The 25,253-nt window shown below is 47.7% G+C and overlaps 1 protein-coding gene and 1 long non-coding RNA gene across 2 annotated transcripts in view; both read right to left on the bottom strand.

Moving 5' to 3' along the window:
- Positions 1 to 13,825, bottom strand: part of SLC25A38 (solute carrier family 25 member 38) — a 74,942-nt gene extending 61,117 nt beyond the window's left edge. The window contains exon 1 of the mRNA XM_089692608.1: positions 13,542 to 13,825. Within this exon, the coding sequence (XP_089548734.1) occupies positions 13,542 to 13,732 (191 nt within the window). The 5' untranslated portion in view covers positions 13,733 to 13,825. The remainder of the gene's footprint in view (positions 1 to 13,541) is intronic.
- An 8,779-nt stretch (positions 13,826 to 22,604) lies between these two features.
- LOC149449872 (uncharacterized) lies at positions 22,605 to 23,878 on the bottom strand. The gene is made up of 2 exons (XR_016315349.1): positions 23,469 to 23,878; positions 22,605 to 23,020 (listed from the first exon to the last, which is right to left on the bottom strand). It is a non-coding gene; the product is annotated as an uncharacterized LOC149449872 (long non-coding RNA).
- Between the last annotated feature and the right edge of the window lie 1,375 nt (positions 23,879 to 25,253).

Below are 25,253 nucleotides of genomic sequence, written 5' to 3'. Positions count from 1 at the left end.
TGCATACTTAAAGGATGCGTTTCAGACAAGGGTTTTTTACCTTGTAGATATAGATTATATGTTTTATATTGTTTTAATATGTCATCTGGCAGCCCAGACGGCATTAAATATTGATATTACACATTCTTTATAGTTTATATTTAATTGTTACATTTTATAACATAAGACGATTGTGACCCCTTTTTATTATATTGTTGTGACATATATGGTTTCCTTTATCGGATTTAGGAAACCGGGTGCCCATCTAACAAACACTATTATATGGAATCATTAGAAGCCGATTGAGCTATTTTTTCCGTTAGCTTTTTCTTTTAATACAGATGTATAGCCGTTAGTGCTGCTTTACTTTGGACTAAGGGAAAATGGCGCATGCGCAGTACGAGCGCGGATGGATGTGCATTTTCCCTTAAACTCCGTATCAATGGCGCATGTGCATGCGCAATGGACAAGTAACGACGGCATGCTTATAACGTTTATAGTGCATATAGAATATACATTGGCCTTGCATACAAGAATAAATGCTCAAATTGCCCGTCTTCATGTTAGCTGTAATGGCATATTTCCACACAGCCGTCTGTATTGCTTCCATCACTAAAAACTAAAGGAAAATGGCGCCCGCACATGCACAGTGTAACATTGGTATTTGGCAATACAGCATTATAGCTTATGACCAACGGGTTCGCGCATGTGCACTTGCGCCGAACTTCGGCAAAATGGCACCCAATCGTTTTTTCTTGGAGTTTTTTTCACATTTCTTGAGGTTAGAAATAGCAGAAATCAGACGTCAGGCTGCACACAGGCATACCCCTTTTGAGGATGAGCGCTGAGTTCGAAACGTGTTAAGGAGGAGCCCTTGCGAGCCGTTGACATCAAGCCATCAGATCACGGGGATCCGACAGCCACTGCATTACACCAGCTGGTCAGTTTTCTATGCGATTATCATTGTGACATTACTGCAATATTGTACGTTCATTTGACCTAATTTTTTAAATATTACCAATAGAGATGAGCGAATTATTCAAAAATTCGATTCGACTGATTCGTGAAAAAATTTCGATTCGAGTCGAATATATTCGCTGCGAATTTAACTTATAAAAGGGTGTTTCTAGGCTTCAGAGAGCCTTTATATTAGTGCAGAACACTGTACCTTTAATTTAAATGCCCTTGGAGTCTGCTGGGGAAGAGAACTAATACTGTCAGTCAGTATGACATGCAGATGAGTGCCGTCGATCTTAGAATCACCGCACACTTCACTCATTTGGGCAGTCACGGGGCCAAAACCAGAGTGTGGAGCCACAGTGTGGCGGTGGAGGCAGCAGCAATGGGAGGCCATACAGCACCCTATGACAAAATGGAACCCACCAGCAGTGTGAGGAGACCTGAAAGTGGCACATGGCAGAGTGTGGCGATGGAGACAGCAGCAATGGGAGGCCGTACAGGGACCCATGACACACTGTGGACCTGGCAGCAGCATGAGGAGGCGGTACAGGGGCCCATGACAGATTACGGGCCTGGCAGCAGCATGAGGAGTTGGTACGGGGGCCCATGGCAGATTACGGGCCTGGCAGCAGCAATGGGAGGCCGTACAGGAACCCATGACACACTCTGGACCTGGCAGCAGCATGAGGAGGCGGTACAGGGGCCCATGACAGATTACGGGCCTGGCAGCAGCATGAGGAGTCGGTACGGGGGCCCATGACACACTCTGGACCTGGCAGCAGCATGAGGAGGCGGTACAGGGGCGCATGACAGATTACGAGCCTGGCAGCAGCAACTTGGACAGGAGGACGTTCAGCTTCTGCACCGTCGGGTGCGTGCTCGCAAACTGTTGTCTTTTAGAAACGGATTCCAAGAAAGACTGCTGACGGAATCCGTGAAGAGGAGTAGCAGGAGAAGGAGCATCTGAACGAGCGGAAGATGCCAACAAGCGACAACAGGGGCCCATGACAGATTACGGGCCTGGCAGCAGCATGAGGAGTCGGTACGGGGGCCCATGGCAGATTACAGGCCTGGCAGCAGCAATGGGAGGCCCGTAATCTGCCAGCACCCTATGACAAAAAATGGAACCCACCAGCAGTGTGAGGAGACCTGAAAGTGGCACATGACAGAGTGTGGCGATGGAGACAGCAGCAATGGGAGGCCGTACAGGGACCCATGAGAGACTGTGGACCTGGCAGCAGCATGAGGAGGCGGTACTGGGGCCCATGGCAGATTACGGGCCTGGCAGCAGCAATGGGAGGCCCGTAATCTGCCAGCACCCTATGACAAAAAGGAACCCTGGGCTGGGGCAGGCAGAACCGCCGTATCTTTATCACGGTTTTCCCAGGCCACCGAATGGCGACGCTGCATATGCTGCCGCAACGCTGTAGTCCCAACATGGGCCCCCTGGCCACGCTTGACTTTCTGGCCACATAGTCGACATACGGCTACGTTTACTTCCTCGGGCGGCTTGACGAAAAATTGCCACACCGCCGAGTAGGAAACTTTGCCCCCGCTACTCCTCACTGGCTGACTGCTACTTCCTCCGTGCACACCGGCACCACTACTGGCCATGGTGGTAGGCTGCAGTGGAGCTGGTGCTCTACTCCGTGGCCGTTTGCCTCCACTGACACTGCTGCGACCCTGCTGCATCCTGGCAGCAGCAATGGGAGGCCGTACAGGGACCCATGAGAGACTCTGGACCTGGCAGCAGCATGAGGAGGCGGTACAGGGGCCCATGGCAGATTAGGGGCCTGGCAGCAGCTATGGGAGGCCCGTAATCTGCCAGCACCCTATGACAAAAAATGGAACACACCAGCAGTGTGAGGAGACCTGAAAGTGGCACATGGCAGAGTGTGGCGATGGAGACAGCAGCAATGGGAGGCCGTACAGGGACCCATGAGACACTGTGGACCTGGCAGCAGCATGAGGAGGCGGTACAGGGGCCCATGGCAGATTAGGGGCCTGGCAGCAGCGATGGGAGGCCCGTAATCTGCCAGCACCCTATGACAAAAAATGGAACACACCAGCAGTGTGAGGAGACCTGAAAGTGGCACATGGCATGAGACACTGTGGACCTGGCAGCAGCATGAGGAGGCGGTACAGGGGCCCATGGCAGATTAGGAGCCTGGCAGCAGCTATGGGAGGCCCGTAATCTGCCAGCACCCTATGACAAAAAATGGAACACACCAGCAGTGTGAGGAGACCTGAAAGTGGCACATGGCATGAGACACTGTGGACCTGGCAGCAGCATGAGGAGGCGGTACAGGGGCCCATGGCAGATTAGGGGCCTGGCAGCAGCTATGGGAGGCCCGTAATCTGCCAGCACCCTATGACAAAAAATGGAACACACCAGCAGTGTGAGGAGACCTGAAAGTGGCACATGGCATGAGACACTGTGGACCTGGCAGCAGCATGAGGAGGCGGTACAGGGGCCCATGGCAGATTAGGGGCCTGGCAGCAGCTATGGGAGGCCCGTAATCTGCCAGCACCCTATGACAAAAAATGGAACACACCAGCAGTGTGAGGAGACCTGAAAGTGGCACATGGCATGAGACACTGTGGACCTGGCAGCAGCATGAGGAGGCGGTACAGGGGCCCATGGCAGATTAGGGGCCTGGCAGCAGCTATGGGAGGCCCGTAATCTGCCAGCACCCTATGACAAAAAATGGAACACACCAGAAGTGTGAGGAGACCTGAAAGTGGCACATGGCATGAGACACTGTGGACCTGGCAGCAGCATGAGGAGGCGGTACAGGGGCCCATGGCAGATTAGGGGCCTGGCAGCAGCAATGGGAGGCCCGTAATCTGCCAGCACCCTATGACAAAAAATGGAACACACCAGCAGTGTGTGAGGAGACCTGAAAGTGGCACATGGCAGAGTGTGGCGATGGAGACAGCAGCAATGGGAGGCCGTACAGGGACCCATGACACACTCTGGACCTGGCAGCAGCATGAGAAGGCGGTACAGCGGCCCATGGCAGATTAGGGGCCTGGCAGCAGCTATGGGAGGCCCGTAATCTGCCAGCACCCTATGACAAAAAATGGAACACACCAGCAGTGTGAGGAGACCTGAAAGTGGCACATGGCAGAGTGTGGCGATGGAGACAGCAGCAATGGGAGGCCGTACAGGGACCCATGAGACACTGTGGACCTGGCAGCAGCATGAGGAGGCGGTACAGGGGCCCATGGCAGATTAGGGGCCTGGCAGCAGCTATGGGAGGCCCGTAATCTGCCAGCACCCTATGACAAAAAATGGAACACACCAGCAGTGTGAGGAGACCTGAAAGTGGCACATGGCATGAGACACTGTGGACCTGGCAGCAGCATGAGGAGGCGGTACAGGGGCCCATGGCAGATTAGGGGCCTGGCAGCAGCTATGGGAGGCCCGTAATCTGCCAGCACCCTATGACAAAAAATGGAACACACCAGCAGTGTGTGAGGAGACCTGAAAGTGGCACATGGCAGAGTGTGGCGATGGAGACAGCAGCAATGGGAGGCCGTACAGGGACCCATGACACACTCTGGACCTGGCAGCAGCATGAGGAGGCGGTACAGGGGCCCATGGCAGATTAGGGGCCTGGCAGCAGCTATGGGAGGCCCGTAATCTGCCAGCACCCTATGACAAAAAATGGAACACACCAGCAGTGTGAGGAGACCTGAAAGTGGCACATGGCAGAGTGTGGCGATGGAGACAGCAGCAATGAGAGGCCGTACAGGGACCCATGAGACACTGTGGACCTGGCAGCAGCATGAGGAGGCGGTACAGGGGCCCATGGCAGATTAGGGGCCTGGCAGCAGCTATGGGAGGCCCGTAATCTGCCAGCACCCTATGACAAAAAATGGAACACACCAGCAGTGTGAGGAGACCTGAAAGTGGCACATGGCATGAGACACTGTGGACCTGGCAGCAGCATGAGGAGGCGGTACAGGGGCCCATGGCAGATTAGGGGCCTGTCAGCAGCAATGGGAGGCCCGTAATCTGCCAGCACCCTATGACAAAAAATGGAACACACCAGCAGTGTGTGAGGAGACCTGAAAGTGGCACATGGCAGAGTGTGGCGATGGAGACAGCAGCAATGGGAGGCCGTACAGGGACCCATGAGAGACTCTGGACCTGGCAGCAGCATGAGGAGGCGGTACAGGGGCCCATGGCAGATTAGGGGCCTGGCAGCAGCAATGGGAGGCCCGTAATCTGCCAGCACCCTATGACAAAAAATGGAACACACCAGCAGTGTGTGAGGAGACCTGAAAGTGGCACATGGCAGAGTGTGGCGATGGAGACAGCAGCAATGGGAGGCCGTACAGTGACCCATGACACACTCTGGACCTGGCAGCAACATGAGGAGGCGGTACAGGGGCCCATGGCAGATTAGGGGCCTGGCAGCAGCTATGGGAGGCCCGTAATCTGCCAGCACCCTATGACAAAAAATGGAACACACCAGCAGTGTGAGGAGACCTGAAAGTGGCACATGTTTGGGGCATGATTCATGGCGGATTTAATCAGTTGTGTCAGGAACTGGTGGTTTGAAATCCAGACTAATCCACGCCCGATTCATTTTCACAAACGTGAGTCTCTCCACACTTTGGGTGGACAGTCGTGTGCTCCGCGGAGTTACAATACCTCCTGCCGCACTAAACACGCGCTCCGATGCCACGCTACTGGCCGGGCATGACAGCCTTTCAAGGGCAAATTCAGCTAGTTGGGGCCAAAGGTCAAGTTTCGTTGCCCAGTAGTCAAGGGGATTGTCTACCTCGGTTGGCAGGGTGCTGTCCAAGTAGGCCCAAGCCTGTTGTTTGAGGTCCTGCTCCAGGTCCACCTGATGCTGCTGCTGCTGGACGTTGGCGCACAAAGGCAGAGACCAACTGACTACAGAGGTGGTTTTTATAGTACGTTATTTTGGCCTCCCTCTCAGCAGGTGTGAAAAAGGCCACCATTTTTGAACAGTAGCTAGGGTCCAACAAGGTGGACAGCCAAAAGTCATCCCTCTGTCTGATGGTTATTATTCGGCTGTCGCTACGCAAGCAACCGAGCATGCTATGGGCCATTTGTGCCAAGGAATGCGAGGGACTCCCTGCCTCCATCTCCACAGCATACTGCCACGGTGCGTCTGGGTCCTCTGTCTCCTCCTCCTCCTCCTCCTCTACCAGATGCTCCTGCTCCTCCACTCCTGTCCGCTGAGTGGAAAAACCACCCATTTCACTCAATAATTCCTGAGCACAAATGTCCTCCTCTACCTCCTCCTCTTCTTCCTGTCCTGCCCCCACAGGGGTCATGTGGCGTTGAGAACTGTGCGCCACGTCTACCGCACCCTGACCAGCCATTGTTAACAGCATTTGTTCCAGGACGTGCAACAGAGGAATGACGTCGTTCATCCCATAGTCCTGCCGACTCACGAATAGAGTGGCCTCCTCAAAGGGCCTGAGCAAGCGGCAGGTGTCACGCATGAGCTGCCAATGGCTGACATCGAAGTTACACAGGGGAGTACCTTTATCCGCTTGTAACATCAGGAAATCGGTGATGGCCTTTCGCTGTTCGTAAAGGCGGTCTAACATGTGTAGGGTTGAATTCCACCTTGTTGCAACGTCGCAGATCAGGCGATGCTGTGGAATTCCGTTCTGCCGCTGCAGCTCAAGGAGGGTGTGCTTTGCGGTGTAGGAATGGCTGAAATGCATGCAAAGTTTACGTGACATTTTAAGGATGTCTTGCAGTGGGATGGTGGATTTTAGGAACCGCTTGACAACCAGATTGAACACGTGAGCCATGCATGGCGCATGGCACAACCTTCCTTGACGCAGAGCAGACACCATGTTCTTTCCGTTGTCGGTCAACATGGTTCCGATTTTCAGTTTGCGCGGAGACAGCCATCTGTCGATTTCTCTGTTCATTACACTGAGAAGTTCCTCCCCTGTGTGACTACGTTCGCCAAGGCATACCAGGTGCAGCACAGCGTGACACAGTTGCGCCCTGCACATGTGATATGCCGGTCGGGTAATGGGACTTGGCACGGGGGTGGCGGCTGAGGACAGGAAGGAAGAAGAGGTGGTAGAGGCGGACATCTTTTGTGGACCAAGGACGTGCAAACGTGGAGGCAAAAGCGGCGTGACCTGTCCAAGTTGCTGGTGCGGCTGTGACGGCACCACGTTCACCCAGTGGGCCGTAAATGACATGTACTGTCCCTGACCGTAGTTACAGCTCCACACGTCGGCGCTGTCGTGCACTTTGGCAGAGACCGACATGCTCAAAGACTGGCCCACCATCTCTTCTACATGTGAATGCAGGGCTGGCACTGCCTTTTTGGCGAAGAAATGACGGCTTGGCACTCTCCACCGCGGCGCGGCACAAGCCATCATTTCTCGAAAAGGTGCTGAGTCCACCACTTGGAAAGGGAGGGACTGCAGCACCAGCAACTTGGACAGGAGGACGTTCAGCTTTTGCACCGTCGGGTGCGTGCTCGCAAACTGTTGTCTCTTGGAAACGGATTCCAAGAAAGACTGCTGACGGAATCCGTGAAGAGGAGTAGCAGGAGAAGGAGCATCTGAACGAGCGGAAGATGCCAACGAGTGACAACTCCCCTCAGCAGAGGTGTTGGAGCCTTGTCTGGCTGATAGAGGGCGATTGACGTCGGGTGACGGAGCAAGTAACGGAGCGGGTGATGGAGTGGGGGCTGGGGCAGGCAGAACCGCCGTATCTTTATCACGGTTTTCCGAGGCCACCAAATGGCGACGCTGCATATGCTGCCGCAACGCTGTAGTCCCAACATGGGCCCCCTGGCCACGCTTGACTTTCTGGCCACATAGTCGACATACGGCTACGTTTACTTCCTCGGGCGGCTTGACGAAAAATTGCCACACCGCCGAGTAGGAAACTTTGCCCCCGATACTCCTCACTGGCTGACTGCTACTTCCTCCGTGCACACCGGCACCACTACTGGCCGTGGTGGTAGGCTGCAGTGGAGCTGGTGCTCTACTCCGTGGCCGTTTGCCTCCACTGACACTGCTGCGACCCTGCTGCCTCCTGGGCAACCCACCGACTGTTTTGCTCGCTGCCAAGCTGCCATCCTCTTCTCCTGATGATGCGGAAGCAATAGCCTGATGACGACGAGGCTGCCAAGTGCGATCAGTCTCATAATCATCAATTAGGGTCTCCGCCTCACTACTAGCCCCCTCGGCTGCGTGTGGGTCAGGAGACAGACCTGTCTCTAGACCGGCTACCGAGCCACTCTCCTCGCCACTACTTCTTCGCCTGGCTGCTGAAGAGGCGGATGTCTCCCCCCGTTCCTGACCGCCCTCTGTTAGCTCTTCCTCACTGTACAGTGGGGCTGAGCCCACAGCATGCGATACTTCGCTTGGTGAGGGAACACCAAAGGACAGGGGCAGGTCGAGGACAGGTGATTTCAGTGGGCTTGCTCCCGGGCCATGCCAACTAACGGTTGTGTCTGACGTACCCACCGACCGTTGGCTGTAGGTGTCAGAGGTGACCTGGGAAGAGGAATACGACCGAGCCAACCAATCGATGACGGCAGGGTTGTAGGTGGAGACAAGACCGCTGGATGACACCGGGAGCAATGGCCTCTGGCTGCGACTAGTGCTGCCTCGACCCCTTCCTCTGCTGCCACGTCTGCTCGCTCCTAAAACATTGCCTCCTCTGCCACTCCTCTGCATGTTGTCTGACATACTCTTTAATTAAACAATTCTGTGTCCCTCAGTAACAATTCTGTGTCTGTCCCTCAGTAACAATTCTGTGTCTGTCCCTCAGTAACGTTTCTGTGGCCCTCAGTAACGTTTCTGTGGCCCTCAGTAACGTTTCTGTGGCCCTCAGTAACGTTTCTGTGGCCCTCAGTAACGTTTCTGTGGCCCTCAGTAACGTTTCTGTGGCCCTCAGTAACGTTTCTGTGGCCCTCAGTAACGTTTCTGTGGCCCTCAGTAACGTTTCTGTGGCCCTCAGTAACGTTTCTGTGGCCCTCAGTAACGTTTCTGTGGCCCTCAGTAACGTTTCTGTGGCCCTCAGTAACGTTTCTGTGGCCCTCAGTAACGTTTCTGTGGCCCTCAGTAACGTTTCTGTGGCCCTCAGTAACGTTTCTGTGGCCCTAACTCTCTCCCTCAATACAGCCAGGTCTGCCTCTGTTGAATGACTGGAGGCAAATGGAGAATTCTAAAATGGCCGCCATTTATAGCTCGACCATTACACAGTGCTGGCTGGCTGGCTGCTGATTGGCTAATGCGATCACATGTCATGAATGAATGCATTATGGGTCAGCGCGCCTTGTCTGCGTGCCTTCCCAGACATCCCCGCTCCGTCGCCGCACATGTCGCCGCCATTTTAGGAAAAATTTTGATTCGCGCATCCGAAGTATGCTAATTTTCGGATTCGTCGCGAATCGAAATTTTCCTAATATTCGAAACGAATTCCACTTCGCCTAGTTCGATTCGCTCATCTCTAATTACCAACAATAAAGTACATGGAATACTACACTATGTGCTTATCCCTAATTTTTGCTCTGCATTGAGCATCTTAAATCCCCTAGCGCTACCTCCAGTGAATGTACCAGCGTCCTGAAGAGGCCGAACTACTTTCATTGGCCACCATATCCTGGCACCTAAGGGAGACCATCTACCCCCAGGCTACTTCCCGGACTACCCCTATGGGAACCGTGAATGACCAGGATTTTATGATACAACGCGCTTTTTATTAGCGCATCTGGTGAGTGCGCATTTCATATATTTATTGGCACACCCACCTGAGGAAAAAGCACACTGGGATTTAATTGAATCACTTGGCGATTACATCTGAATTTAAGAATTTATGGACTTTGTACAATCCTCACGCATGTTGTGATTATGCATTTTATGTGGACACTTGCACCTTTATTCACCTATTTATATACCTATTTCTATACTAGAATTACCATTTCAGTATATATTATGAGCTAAACGCATTACCTACATGCGTGTATGTCATTGTGATTGGTCATTTCTACATATTTCCTTAGCGCTGCACCAACATTAATTTACAGATCTATTTTGAAGGCATATGGTTTACCTTTTAGTGTGTTCAGCTGCTTTTATTTGATCCCATTTCTATTAGCGCTCGGTTCATTTTCCAGTATTTTAAATACTATAATACACCGATTTGGATTACTTCTACCAAACAAATGTAGCTGAATACATTTTTGCCTAATCAGTGGCGATACTACATAAAGAAAGAAAGCTCTACCTCAAAAAAATGATCATTCTTACACATTTGGGTACAGTGTTACATGACTGGATAAGTTTTTGTTTTTTTCTTTTAAACCTGTCAGGTTCTTATTACTGTGTCCCAAAGATTTATTTCCAATGTCTCCAATGGGGAAAAATACCAACCCGTTTTTTTTTTCCCTAATCAGTGTGGGGTTGTGTAGGTGTGCTCCTTACTTGTGCCAGTTTCCTAGGAATAAAAAAAAAAGGAATCAGACCGCAGAGGGATATGAAGAAAATATTCTCAAACAAAAAAGAAAAAGCTTGGCTGGAGTTGGGCTTTAAAAACTCTGCTATTTCCTATTTCAGGCTTTAACCTCCCTGGCGGTATTGCCGAATGTAGCTTGGGGTAAAGTTTCAGTACCAAAAGCGGTAACCCCCGAGCTACACTCGGGCTTACCATGCGGCGTTGCACAGGGACTCCCTACAGTGCTTACCTTGTCCTTCGCTCCCGCGATGCGTCCCCTGCAGCGTCCCCAGCCATCTCCTCTGGCCGATGCCGGCATCTGGCTTCCGTGTTCCGGTCCCTGTGACGTCGGGACGTACGGGCGCCGGAACCGGCGGCAAATTTGAGAATTTTAAAAAAATGACTTTTTTTAAGCCGATTATTTCAGAGCAAAACATTCCTGTATCAAAGCATGTCACATACATTTTGTTCCTACTGCTTTGTCCTGTGCCCTGCCTGCATTTTAATTGTTCTTTCTGCCTGGAAACTTGGAAAAGTCCATGGCGTCCAAAAAGCGCCCCTTTAGATCAAAATCGGTTTTAGACCGACTAGAGAGCAGCGATAGTAAATCAGAACTACTTGCAGAATTGAGTGATGATTCATGGGGGAAATTCGTCATCAGACACTGAAAACGATTTTGCGACTTTCCTCAGTGATGTGCGAACTTGGCGCTATATTTCAAATTTCAGTGTTAGTTTGATTATATTATTGAATTAAATTTATTAAATTATAATTTATGATTTCGTGTTTCAAGTTTTATCATATCCGGAATGTTTACTAGACTCTTGTTCAGACAGATTTCAGGGAGTTATTCCTAAATTACAGGCCTACAATAAAAAAAAAATACATATTTCCATGCAAAAAAATGGTACCGCTTTCAGCACCAAAAATCTGAAATAATCATACCGCCAGGGAGGTTAATCATATTTGACAACACTGCCCTGTACGCCATACTAGTTATATTCAAACAAAAGCCTGGGAAACAAGTGAGAGTGCTTGTTCTGACTTACTGTCACTTCCTGGGATTGTTCAAGCTGTATTAAACCCAAAAATGGAATATATTGCAGCTTACCAATCAGATGTGGTGGCTGCATTAGCATTCTCTTCTTAGGCTTTCTTCCCTCTGTTTTCACCTGGTTATCTGGCCAGTAACAAACCATCTGTATTAGCATGCCCCGACTCTGGATGAAGGAGCACAGAGGGCACAGTAGACAGCAGCATTGGCAGTCTGGGAGGAGGGGACTGACGGATGTAGTAGCAAATTTAAATACATTAACAAATTAAAGACAAACTCCAGCTAACATGTTATAATCAGTTACAGCAAACAGATGTTTCCTTTTGCGATACGTTTTTACATTAATAAAAGATGATCATTTTAAGCACACCTGCCAGTGTTATATAGCTTGTGTCATCCCTGTAGCTGATACAGCTCATGTTTTTGAAAATCAACAGACTTACTGATGGGATCACCAGATAAAAATAGAAGAAAAACCCTAAAAAAGAAAGAAAAAAAAAAAAAAAAAAAAAAAAGGGAAACCAAGTGCAGCCACCACATCTAAGAATCAAGCTTCAATGTAGTAAATGTTTGCTATTGGGTTTAATACTGCTTTCAGAGTGGCAACATGATCTGTGGTTGATATTCAATAACTTTTTATAGAAGTTCACATTAGAAAAAGGTACAAGCGTAAACCAATTAGTGTACATATAAAATTAACTAAATAGCAGCTGCTCAACCTGAAAGTCCAAGTAGACCCAGTGCAAGTGTGCGGTGCTTAGGAGGCTCCCGACAGCCACAATAGGAACATGATGTTGTAGACTGGCACACGGGAGTTGCAGCTTAGAAAAGGAGATCAAGGGTCCAAATAAGGAAACAAACATGAACAGAACAAGAACTGCAACCTCTCAGTTGGGGATTTCGAGATGGAAAGTTTACCAGCTGACCTATTCCAACGTATTGGATCATAAAGAGAGGCTGGAATAAGTCAAGGAAGGTTAACGCAAAACCCAATGCAGGCAAATTGGGGACTTGTGGCTCGTATCCTACTAGCCGACTGCCCTGCGGCTGCAGACGCATTTCAGTGATAAACCGCCCTCAATCAGGCTTCCACTGCTTCAAAGTCTTTGGGACAGTTTTTCTGTGTATTCGCAACCCCTGCACCTGGAACTCTGAGCAGTCTACTGTGACAGAATTGAAAAGTTCTGCGACAGATCGCTGGAGAGGAGGCAAATTCACTCTAAACAGATGTCCCAATAAGAAGTGGCCAGGATCAGGTGTATTTTGTAGCTGTGCTACTTTGGAGCAACCGAGGGAGGAATATATGACTTAAGCTGTAATCGCTCAGTAAGGGCTCATTTACATAAGTGCTGGCACCAAAGAGCAATCTACGGTGGATCACTTTTCACAACTTGACAGGCAGTGAGGAGGTGATCAGCCTCATTCCCTATACCACCCATGCCACCACGCCGCAACCACATGCACTGAATAGAGCACTGTCTCAACAACGTGCTGTCCCCGCGGCGACGCAACTGCACACAGAACGCTGTCCCCGCGGCGACGCAACTGCACACAGAACGCTGTCCCTATGGTGACGCAACTGCACACAGAACGCTGTCCCTATGGTGACGCAACTGCACACAGAGCGCTGTCCCCGCGGCGACGCAACTGCACACAGAACGCTGTCCCCGCGGCGACGCAACTGCACACAGAACGCTGTCCCCGCGGCGACGCAACTGCACACAGAACGCTGTCCCCGCGGCAGAGCAACTGCACACAGAACGCTGTCCCCGCGGCAGAGCAACTGCACACAGAACGCTGTCCCCGCGGCAGAGCAACTGCACACAGAACGCTGTCACCACTAGGACGTACTTCTCCACAGACTGCTATCACAGCAACAATGTCCTTCCCCACAAGCTGCAGTCACAATGATGTGCTGCCATCCCAGAATCTGCTACTCTCCCAATACATGACCTCACAGACCCCCACTGTACAATGTGATTCTCTAATGCCACCATAACAATGCACCTTCCCCTCATCTCCTTTGTAGAACACACCATGTACACCGGCATGCTGTACTCACACCCCGGCCCCGTACATATTTACCCCGGGGAGGAGATCCGCTGTGTCTGGAGCCGGGTTTTCACCAGGTCTAGAGGCTGGAAGAGAAGTGTGGAACAGGTACCACTGAGGGAGCCGCACAGGAAAGCTTTAATGACCGGGTGCATGTGGGACAGAGAGCTGAGGCGATTCCCAGAGGCCAGCGGCTCTCCCGCCATCACTGCAGCATTACACATGATGACAAAGTTACAGCCCCATCACTCCACCAAAACTACTATCAGCCTCACTTCCTGCCAAAGGACCTTTCGTGACATCAGAGTCACATGTCTGAACACGTGACTCTCTCCTCAGAAGGAATGACGTCCGTTAACATGTGCTTGCTATTGATAACAGGGCGGAGGTAGGGTGCTTTGTAAGCGCATGCGCATGTGTCACTGAAAGGCTATCAACGTGAGCAAACTAAGGCCTGGTTCAAACTACTGCAGGCCATAAGGCCCGCGTTTGTTGTGGCACGGCAACCCATTCATTAGAGTGGGTTGTTGTGCCAAGTGAACCGCACAAAAAAAGGTGCATGCTTCTTTTTAAAAACTGTATGGTCTTTTTCACCATTCGGTAGCTGTGATTGCCCTGCAGGCTGAGAGGTGTGGGATTGCCATTCAGAATGAACGTCAGCCCTGCGTGTTGTGCAAGAGCAGCACAGTGCGGGAATCATTAATTGCTGCATTGTGTGGGCTCGTGTGAACCAGGGGTGATCGGATCTCCGCTACAATGATGTTTAACCACTTTTCTACCGGGCCAGTTCTGACATTTATCTCCTACATGTACAAATCTGCATTTTTTTGATATGAAATTACTTGGAACCCCCAAACTATATACAGTGGGGATCGAAAATTTGGGCACCCCAGCTAAAAATTTGTATTAATGGGCATAAAGAAGCCAAGGAAAGATGGAAAAATCTCCAAAAGGCATCAAATTACAGATTAGATATTCTTATAATATGTCAACAAAAGTTAGATTTTATTTCCATCATTTACACTTTCAAAATAACAGAAAACAAAAAAATGGCGTCTGCATAAGTTTGGGCACCCTGCAGAGTTAATATCTTGTACTGCCCCCTTTGGCAAGTATCACAGCTTGTAAACACTTTTTGTAGCCAGCCAAGAGTCTTTCAATTCTTGTTTGAGGCATCTTTGCCCATTCTTCCTTACAAAAGTCTTCCAGTTCTTTGAGATTTCTGGGCTGTCTGTCACGCACTGCTCTTTTAAGGTCTATCCATAGATTTTCAATTATGTTGAGGTCAGGAGATTGTGAAGGCCATGGCAAAACCTTCAGTTTACGCCTCTTGATGTAATCCCCCGTGGATTTCGAGGTGTGTTTAGGATCATTATCCATTTGTAGAAGCCATCCTCTCTTTAACTTCAGCTTTTTCACAGATGGCATCAAGTTACCATCCAAAATTTGCTGAAATTTTATTGAATCCATTTTTCCTTCTACTCGTGAGATGTTCCCTGTGCCACTGGCTGCAACACAACCCCAAAGCATGATTGATCCAACCCCATGCTTAACAGTTGGACAGAGGTTCTTTTCATTAAATTCTGTGCCCCTTCTTTTCCAAACGTACCTTTGCTCATTCCGGCCAAAAAGTTCAATTTTAACCTCATCGGTCCACAGAACTTGTTTCCAAATGCATCAGGCTTGTCTATATGTTCATTTGCAAAGTTCAAACAATGATTTTTGTGGTGAGGACGTAGAAGAGGTTTTCTTCTGATGACTCTTCCATGAAGACCATATTTGTACAAGTATCTCTTTATAGTGGAATAGTGTATCACAACTCCAGTGTCTGCCAGATCTTTCTGGAGGGATCGTGCAGTCAAACGTGGGTTTTGAATTGTTTTTTTCACAATCCTGCGAGCTGTTCTGTCTGATATTTTTCTTGGTCTTCCAGATGTTGCTTTAACTTCCACTGTTCCTGATGACTGCCATTTCTTAATTACATTCCGAACAGAGGATATTGACATTTGAAAACCCTTTGCTATCTTCTTATAGCCTGCTCCAGCTTTGTGAGCGTCAACTATTTTCAGTTTTAGTTTTCTAGACAACTGCTTAGAAGAACCCATGGTGCTGATTGTTGGGGCAAGGTCAGATGAGTCTGGGCATTTAAAACCTTTGAGATTGACATCACCTGGTCTTCCCAGACGATGATTGAGAACAATCCATGACACTGGCAGGTCTCAAAGGGGGCAGTGCATGCTATAAATTCTGCAGGGTGCCCAAACTTTTGCAGACGCCATTTTTTTGTTTTCTGTTATTTTGAAAGTGTAAATGATGGAAATAAAATCTAACTTTTGTTGACATATTATAAGAATGTCTAATCTGTAATTTGATGCCTTTTGGAGATTTTTCCATCTTTCCTTGGCTTCTTTATGCACATTAATACCGTATTTTCCGGCGTATAAGACGACCCCCTACTTTTCCTGCTAAAATGTAGTGTTTGGGCTATACTCGCCGTATAAGACTACCCCTCTAGCAATGCACACCAGTGGGAGAAATAGTGCCCCATCATTGGTGTCAGTGGGAGGAATAGTGTCCCATCATTGGTATTAGTGGGAGGAATAGTGCCCCATCATTGGTATTAGTGAGAGGAATAGTGCCCCATCATTGGTGTCAGAGCGACGAATCGTGCCCCATCATTGGTGTCAGTGGGAGGAATAGCACCCCATCATTGGTGTCAGTGGGAGGAATAGCACCCCATCATTGGTGTCAGTGAGAGGAATCGTGCCCCATGATTGGTATCAGTGGCAGGAATAGTGCCCCATCATTAGTATCAGTGTGGGGGAATAGTGCCCCATCATTGGTGTCAGTGGGAGGAATAGTGCCCCATCATTAGTATCAGTGGGAGGAATAGTGCCCCATCTTTGGTGTCAGTGGGGGGAATCGTGCCCCATCATTGGTATCAGTGGGGGGAATAGTGCCCCATCATTGGTGTCAGTGGGAGGAATAGTGCCCCATCATTGGTGTCAGTGGGAGGAATAGTGTCCCATAATTGGTGTCAGTGGGAGGAATAGTGTCCCATCATTGGTGTCAGTGGGGGGTGGAATAGTGCCCCATCATTGGTGTCAGTGGGGGGGGGAATAGTGCCCCATCGTTGGTGTCAGTGGGGGGAGGAATAGTGCCCCATCGTTGGTATCAGTGGGAGGATTAGTGCCCCATCGTTGGTGTCAGTGGGAGGAATAGTGCTCCATCATTGGTATCAGTGACACCAATGATGGGGCACTATTCCTCCTACTGACACCAATTACACTTGCTGACCTCTGTTCTAGTATGGTGCTGCTGCAGCCAGCATGTGTGGTTGCAGCAGCACCTCTACACGGCACACTTACCGGCCGCTCCTTCACTCGATTTTCGCGGGGCAGCTCGGCTCCGCCCCCTCGTCGGTGATTGGCCGCCTGTGTGCCTTTCCTGAGCTACAGTTCTGGCGGCCAATCACCGGTGAGGATGTGGAGCCGAGCAGCCGCGCGAACATCCAGTGGCCGAACTGAAGGAGCAGCCGTGCTTCCTGGACTGGATCGTCATGGGACCGGAGCCAGGTAAGAAACAGCAGCCCCTGCCCACCCCTATACTTGGTGTCCCTTCCATTGGAAGGGGGGGGCGGCGGCGGCCACCCCTAAAAAGTGTCAGTATGCCGTATACCGGCGTATAAGACGACCCCCGACTTTTGAGAAGATTTTCAAGGGGTAAAAAGTCGTCTTATACGCCGGAAAATACGGTACAAATTTTTAGCTGGGGTGCCCAAACTTTCGATCCCCACTGTATATACACTGCTCAAAATAATTGAAGGAACACTTTGAAAACCCATCAGTTCTCAATGGGGAAAAATATCATGCTGGATCTCTATACTGATATGGACTAGGTAATGTGTTAGGAATGTAAGGATGGCCCATCGGTTCATGGAAATGACAATTATCAACCTACAGAGGACTGAATTCAAAGACATCCCGAAAATCAAAGTGAAAAAATGATGCAGCAGGCCAGTTCATTTTGCTGAAATTTCATTGCAGCAACTCAAAATGGTACTCAGTAGTTTGTATGGCCCCCATGTGCTTGTATGCATGCCTGACAATGTCGGGGGAGGCTCCTAATGAGACGACAGATGGTGTCCTGGGGGATTTCCTCCCAGATCTGGACCAGGGCATCATTGAGCTCCTGGACAGTCTGAGGTGCAACCTGGCGGCGTTGGATGTACCAAAACATGATACCCCCGAGGTGTTCTATTGGATTTAGCTCATATGAGCATGGGGTCCATTCAATGGTATCAATTCCTTCACCCTCCTGGAACTGCCTGCATACTCTCACCACGAGGCCAGACATTGTCGTGCACCAGGAGGAACCCAGGACCCACTGCACCAGCGTAGGGTCTGACAATGGGTCAAAGGATTTCATCCCGATACCTAATGGCAGTCAGGGTGCCATTGTCTAGCCTGTAGAGGTCTGTGCGTCCCTCCATGGATATGCCTCCCTGTACCATCACTGACCCACCACAAAAACAGTCATGCTGAATGATGTTACAGGCAGCATAATGTCTCTTAGATTGTAAGCTCCAAGGAGCAGGGCCCTCCTAACCCTCTTGTATTGAACTGTATTATTGCTGTATTGTCTTCCTTTATATTGTAAAGCGCTGAGCATACTGTTGGTGCTATATAAATCCTGTATAATAATAATAATAACATTCTCCACGGCTTCTTCAGACCCTTTCACGTCAGCCACGTGCTCAGGGTGTACCTACTCTCAGTGAAAATCACAGGGCGCCACTGGCGGACCTTTCTATTCTGGTGTTCAATGGCAAATGCCAGTCGAGCTCTATGGTGCCGGGCAGTGAGCTCAGGCCATCCTCATGAAGTCTGTTTCTGAAAATTTGGTCAGAGACATTCACACCAGTGGCCTGCTGGAGGTCATTTTGTAGGGCTCTGACAGTGCTCATCCTGTTCCTCCTTGCACAGAGGAGCAGATACCTCCTGCTGATAGGTTTAAGGACCTTCTATGGCCCTGTCCAGCTCTCCTAGAGTAACTGCCTGTCTCCTGGAATCTCTTCTATGCTCTTGAGACTGTGCTGGGAGACACAGCAAACCTTCTGGCAATGGCACATATTGATATGCCATCCTGGAGGAGTTGGACTGCCTGTGCAACCTCTGTAGGGTCCAGGTATCACCTCATGCTACCAGTAGTGACACTGACCCCAGCCAAATGCAAAACTAGTGAAAAACAGTCAGAAAAGATGAGTAGGGAAACAAATGTCAGTGGCCTCCACCTGTAAAATTATTCCTGTTTTGTGGGTCAACTCATTGTTGCCCATCTATTGCACCTGTTAATTTATATTAACACCAAAGCAGCTGAAACTCATTAACAACCCCCTCTGCTACTTAATTGACCAGATCAATATCCCAGGAGTTTAATTGACAATGCTATACTCTGATTAATGCGTGCAAAAGTGAATGAAGCAGCTGCCAGATCACTTATACATGTGGCGGAAGCTTGTTTCCCATTCCCCATCCCCTCCCCCACTTCCTGGGCTCTCCCGTTCAACTTTGAAGCCTGATACTGAAACCGGCATTCATAGGACCACACCATAGTATACTCAGGGGGGAAAGGGACAGGTAACACATTTTTCACACTTACTGTGCTTCTTCCAGACCTCAACTTGTAATGCATCTGATCAAACAGATTTCAGTTTGATCAGATTCTTTTGAGAGCATAGGAGAGATCTGGGGTCTAACAGACCCCAGATCTCCCAGTAAATAGTATTTGGCACTGCCTATGCCATCACAAGGTTTTTTTTGTCACTTGTGATAAAAGTCACAAAGCAGGATCTTGTTCCTACCACAGCTGAAAGGACACTTCTTGGTCTTTTGCTGTTCAACGTTAGTAAGGCAATTACTATGAGTAGGAAAAAGCCATCTTATCCATCCCATGCTGGAAGCAACTACTGAACCTCAATGTACTATTGTACCAAGATACCTACTATAACAGGGGCTGCCCAAAGAAGTTGAATAAAATCTGGGTATACATCTGAAATTACCTGTGTATTTGCACAAGTCACACAGTTTGATTTTGTCTGTTCTTTGTTAATTTTGTGTTTTGTTACTTCACCATTATGGCACACCGCTGCATGGGCTTAGACACTTGGGCCCTGATTTACTAAGAATCAAGTCTAACAGCAGTTGCTGAACATTCAGGCAGACTCAATTCAATTAATGAAGACCTTTCAGTAGTCAGAAAAACGTCTAACAAGCTGATTACAATGCGTCTATCTGATAGAATCAGTTCCCTTCCTACATGTGCAAACCAGCTTAAACACATTTCTAGGAGCAATGCCGGATATGGTCGCTAGGTGGCGCACAAGCGTGTGCTTTGTCCTGTTCACTTTTTTTGTGTGCCAGAGGAGAATATTTTTCTGTATTTGTTGAGATTGTTGCCTCAATGTTGTTGCCTTTTTTTTCTCCCAAAATGATGGGCCAACTAATGCATTTTCTGATGAATGTTACAAAGTCATACATCCTATTTTCAAATATCAAACATTTTCAAACTTATATCTCAAATAATTTGAATGTCTAGTTCTAATTTCCCAATATAATTATATATCTTCATTCTCTTTAATCATGTAACTATTCTACATTCCAGCTCAAACTCTCTGTGTTACAGTGGCTTAGTGGTTAGCACAAGAAAATTGCAGCACTTGGGTCATGCGTTCTAATTCCAGGCATGGGCGCACCTATCTGCAGTTTGCATGCTTTCTGTGTGAGTGTGTTTCTGCCAACACTCCAAAGACATGCTGTTAGGTTAATTGGGCCTAGTATATGTCTGAGATTCTGGCCTTAGATTGTAAGCTCCTTGACATTACAGACTATTTTGAAGGCCCAAAATATGCAGGTCAATTTCCAGGGTAAGTGCCAGGAATATTGATCAATCAATTAAGATTTTGGCTACTGAATAGAAAGTTGAGAGGGAGTGAATCTTACATTCGTCCTGTTTTTCTGACAAGTTTGAAACTTTCAATTTTCCTTCTGTTTATATATAATTGCAACTTTGTTTCTCTTCTCTTAAACCCCTCTCTTTGTACAACTTGACCCCCTCCCTCCCCCACCCCATTATCACCTGTTCCATCTGCAAATCTATGTATCACTGCCCAATTCTTTTTATTTCACTATGTATTTACTGATCTAGTTAATGTGTCTCATTTCCTATCACCTACAGCTCAGATTTCACATTATTATATGATTCCTGATTGTATCTGACCACTAGTCTGATTTAATTCACAATTCCTGGTCAGTCCCATTCCCTTACCTATAAAAGCCTTTAGGGCCAGTTCACACAACATGTGTTTCAGTTGTTTTTTTGCATCCAAAATGCACAGAAAGAAGGTTATATGGTTGTCAATGTTATAGTTCACATCAGTGCTTGCATTTCCAGTGCGTTCCAGGTGCAGCCAGAAAAGTCGAACAGGCTGCATTGTTTATGCAGAGAACTGTACTGGAATGCGGTAAAACGCCCTGGAAAACACTAAATGCACATGTCCCTAATTAAATTGAAGAAAAAGAGAGGGGAAAAAAATAACTGGAATGCATAAAAAATGCACTGGAACTCGTCAAAAACGCATCCAAAATGCACTGGAATATGCTAAATATGCATCCAAAAAGTGCGTGCAAAAACACAGCAGGAACACATCTAGACTGTGCTTCTATAGTGTGAACTGCCCCTTAGGACTTGTTCACACCATTTGTGGTGCAGAAACGCATGCAAGAGCACTAATTTTCCTGCACAGCAAAGAAATGCAGTGCTCTTTGCATATGTACCATGATGCAAACCTTATTACACCTCCACACGTCTAGTAAACACAGATGCATTCATAGCCACCAAAACGCATGGCACCACACTAATGTGCAGTTAGGTGCAGCACACTTTTAAAATAATATGCCTCCAGTATTTCTGCATGTTCCCACACGTTAGACAGCCCATTGAAATTAATGGGCTGAGGAGAAAAAAGTAAAAAATGCCACATTCTCAAAGGTCCTCTGGCCTGTACAGCATGAATGAGTGGGTTGTTCATGTGGCTGGAGCCACCTGTTACATTATGGGGACACAGCAGCTGTATGAACACAGGTTATAATCTGACAGGTGTTCAGGCATGGGAAAGTGGCCCTGAATGCTCACTGTGTTCAGGGCTGTACACCTGCACCCATATGCCTGTCAAATTAGGACCTGCAGCATTTCTATAGTGTAACATAGGTTGCCTACAAATGGCGACAGCCACAAAAACCACTGATTCACACTCTACAGGCCACAGCACCCATGTGAATGAGCTCAATTACACACATAGCTTTATATATTAACTCAGTACAGTTTTACCATTTAGATTTCACAGGAATTTGGTTTGGATTGTGTTCATTAATAATTTTTACCATAAATATAATTTAGATATTTTCTCTGGTGGTGTGGGGCCTGTCAGGTAGGCTGTGATATCTAACAGTGGCCCTGGGTGTAAGCTTGTGTCTGTGCCACCTGTATAGTTAGGAAGAATAATAACTTCTATGGAATACCTTGAACCTCTGCTATGTACCTCAATGTATCTAGGAATTGGACATGTTTTCTACTGAAATACGATTATTAGTAATGTTTCCCCTGAAGCAAGCATGAACTAACACCTTAGTATTATAAAGCATCCTGAATTCTCATTTTCCAGAATGTACCCAATTATGCATAGGCCAGATCTGTGTGCCCAGATAGGACCTCCCAGTGGCTATTCTATGGACAAGGTAAACTTTTTTATATGGCTGATCTATGTTGAGCTGCATTAGTCAATATGTTGCAATGGATGGAAATATTTGGACCCAAACCACATGAGCTCAGGTATTCAAACGTGAATGTTCCTTCATAGCAAACCTCCATTACGTACTGTATGGGCCTGGCCCACTCTAAATGAATGCATTGTTCTGGTAGGTCCTCCTGTTACAGACTTTATGTTCATGTTGAGGAAATTGCACTGACTTTTCATCAGATTGCATATTATCTGGCCATTTTAAGTCTAGGAAAAAGAATCAAGAGGATATGACACTGTTTTAAGGAACAAAAAAATAGTCTTTATTCGACAAACCAAAAAAAAAGGCAAATACATGGCCTGATGTAAAGACATGGCTGCCAGCTCCCAATTTTTGGGCAAACCAAAAACAGGCTCTGCTCTTTGCCAGCACATGACTCAAACATATATCTGCAAAATATGAGGACTCCGATATCTGGTGCAAGTTCGTTCAGGAACGAGAAGCAATTATGCACCCCCAAAAGCAGCATAGAGGAAAGGGATGGTCAAGTTGCTGTGCTGCTTCCAAACCACCTCTGGCATGCCAGGGTGTTTATGCAGGTCCTTGATGCCAGTTCTTGCCTGGTGCCAGAAAATATCCACTGGCCACAAATAAAGGCGAGTGGAGGACATGAAGGTGGCTTTCTCCAAGCTGGACCCACCAGCAGGACCACTCCTGTAAAATAAGAGCAAAGAATCATTGACATTTCATCATGACAATCACTTCTCAGTGAAGGCTTGCTAGAGTATCTTTTTAATTTGTTACTATTTCAGGAGTTGAAGTAAACATTCTTGGAGCATTTACTGTGTTTGGAAAGGCACAAGGTCCCCCTTCCCCAGGCACATTAATGCTTCCTTGAAGTTGAGCCCCATCCTGATTCCTTGATGAGCTTTGCTCTCTGGGCTCCGTGGCTCATAAGTGAGTCTTCTTGGGCTCACACCAGAACAAGGTGCTTTTTCTGGGGGCACTGGACAGGAGAGAAGGGCCAAGGAATGCTGGTGGGGGAGCAACTAAATGAAGGATCTGGGCTGCTCTGTGGCAAACTACTGTGCAGAGCAGGTAAGTCTTACCTGTTTATTATTTTATTTTGGAACAATTGTTAAGATTACTTTTCAAAACCCACCTGTGATGCCAGACAGCTAATCCCAACAGGCTTCCCAGGGTCTCCCTCTGCCTTGTACTCCAGATGTTAATTGACTGAAAGAAAAATACAAACATTTAGATACATAGCAGAGGTTCTTTTTTCTTCATAAATCTACAGGTGGACAATAGCCAAAACTGGCCAGCTGTCCTACTCCCTCAACACTCTCTTGCCCAAAGCCACAGCATTTATTCATGTAATGTTTGAGTGGCCAGGACAACTTGTTGTCATGTTGACTACACACTGACTAAAATGGCAAGCACCACTTTGTGCCCGCCCTATAGTTGTGGTTTAACTGCACTTTTGGTCTCAAACGTATGGACTCTGAGGATCAGAAAAGGTGAGAAGCGCCTCAAAGTGCAATAAGTCTTTTTATTCAAGTCTAAATGTAGAAACACTCACATGTGTGAAGTAATCATAAGCTTAAAAACCGTGGTTAACAATAGTTAACGGTGGGGTGGTAACCCGGGTGAAGAGCCGTCATCTCTTCTCGGCTGGACCTCCCCACATCGCAGTAAGATGACGGCTCTTCAGTGTAACGCACTGTACACTGTAAAGCACTGTACACTTATGCACTGTACACTATAAAGCATTGTACACTAACGCACTGTACACTCTAACGCACTGTACACCCTGACGCATTGTACTCAAACGCATTGTTCACTCTAACGCATTGGTACACTCTAACACATTGTACACTAATGCACTGTACACTCTAACGCATTGTACATTAACGCATTGCACACTAACGCACTGTACACTCTAACGCATTGTACACTCACGCATTGTACATGCTAACACATTGTACACACTAACGCATTGTACACTCTAACACATTGTACTCTAACGCATTGTACACTAACGCATTGTACACTAACGCATTGTACACACTAACGCATTGTACACTCTAACACATTGTACTCTAACGCATTGTGCACTCTAACACATTGTACACTAATGCATTGTACACTCTAACTCATTGTACTCTAACGCATTGTGCACTAACGCGTTGTATACTAATGCACTGTACATTAATGCATTGTACACTAACGCACTGTACACTCTAACGCATTGTGCACTAACATACTGTACACTAACACATTGTACTCTAACGCATTTTACACTAACGCACTGTACACTCTAATGCAGTGTACACTAACGCACTGTACACTCTAACACATTGTACTCTAATGCACTGTACACTAACGCATTGTACACTCTAAAGCATTGTACTCTAACGCATTGTACACTAACGCATTTTACACTAATGCACTGTACACTAACGCATTGTACACTCTAAAGCATTGTACTCTAACGCATTTTACACTAATGCATTGTACACTAACGCATTGTACACACTAACACATTGTACTCTAATGCATTTTACACTAACACACTGTACACTATAACGCATTGTACTCTAATGCATTTTACACTAAAACAGTAAAATGTGTTAGAGTGTACAGTGCATTAGTGTGTACAGTGCATTAGTGTAAAGTGCGTTAATAATATCTCCCAGGATGCCCCTTCCAGATAATCGCCTAAGGGTCAGCCATAATTCCTCATAAACGCTCAACATAGTGCTTTATAAGAAATGAACTCACATTCCGGAGGTGCATACCGCACCAGGTATGATGAACATCCCGTAATGTACTTCTTTAGGCACAAGATGGCAGTATCATCCCCAGCAGCTTAGACCAGTCCAGGCTCCAAAACTTCAACACACTGTGTAATGCAAGGCAAGGGCCCATATCATTACTGCCATCT

The sequence above is a fragment of the Staurois parvus genome, unplaced genomic scaffold, assembly GCF_062004578.1.
Source record: "Staurois parvus isolate SC_StPar_1 unplaced genomic scaffold, SC_StPar_1.0 ptg000597l, whole genome shotgun sequence".
Taxonomy (NCBI): domain Eukaryota; kingdom Metazoa; phylum Chordata; class Amphibia; order Anura; family Ranidae; genus Staurois; species Staurois parvus.
This window is presented reverse-complemented; position numbering and strand designations above follow the sequence as displayed.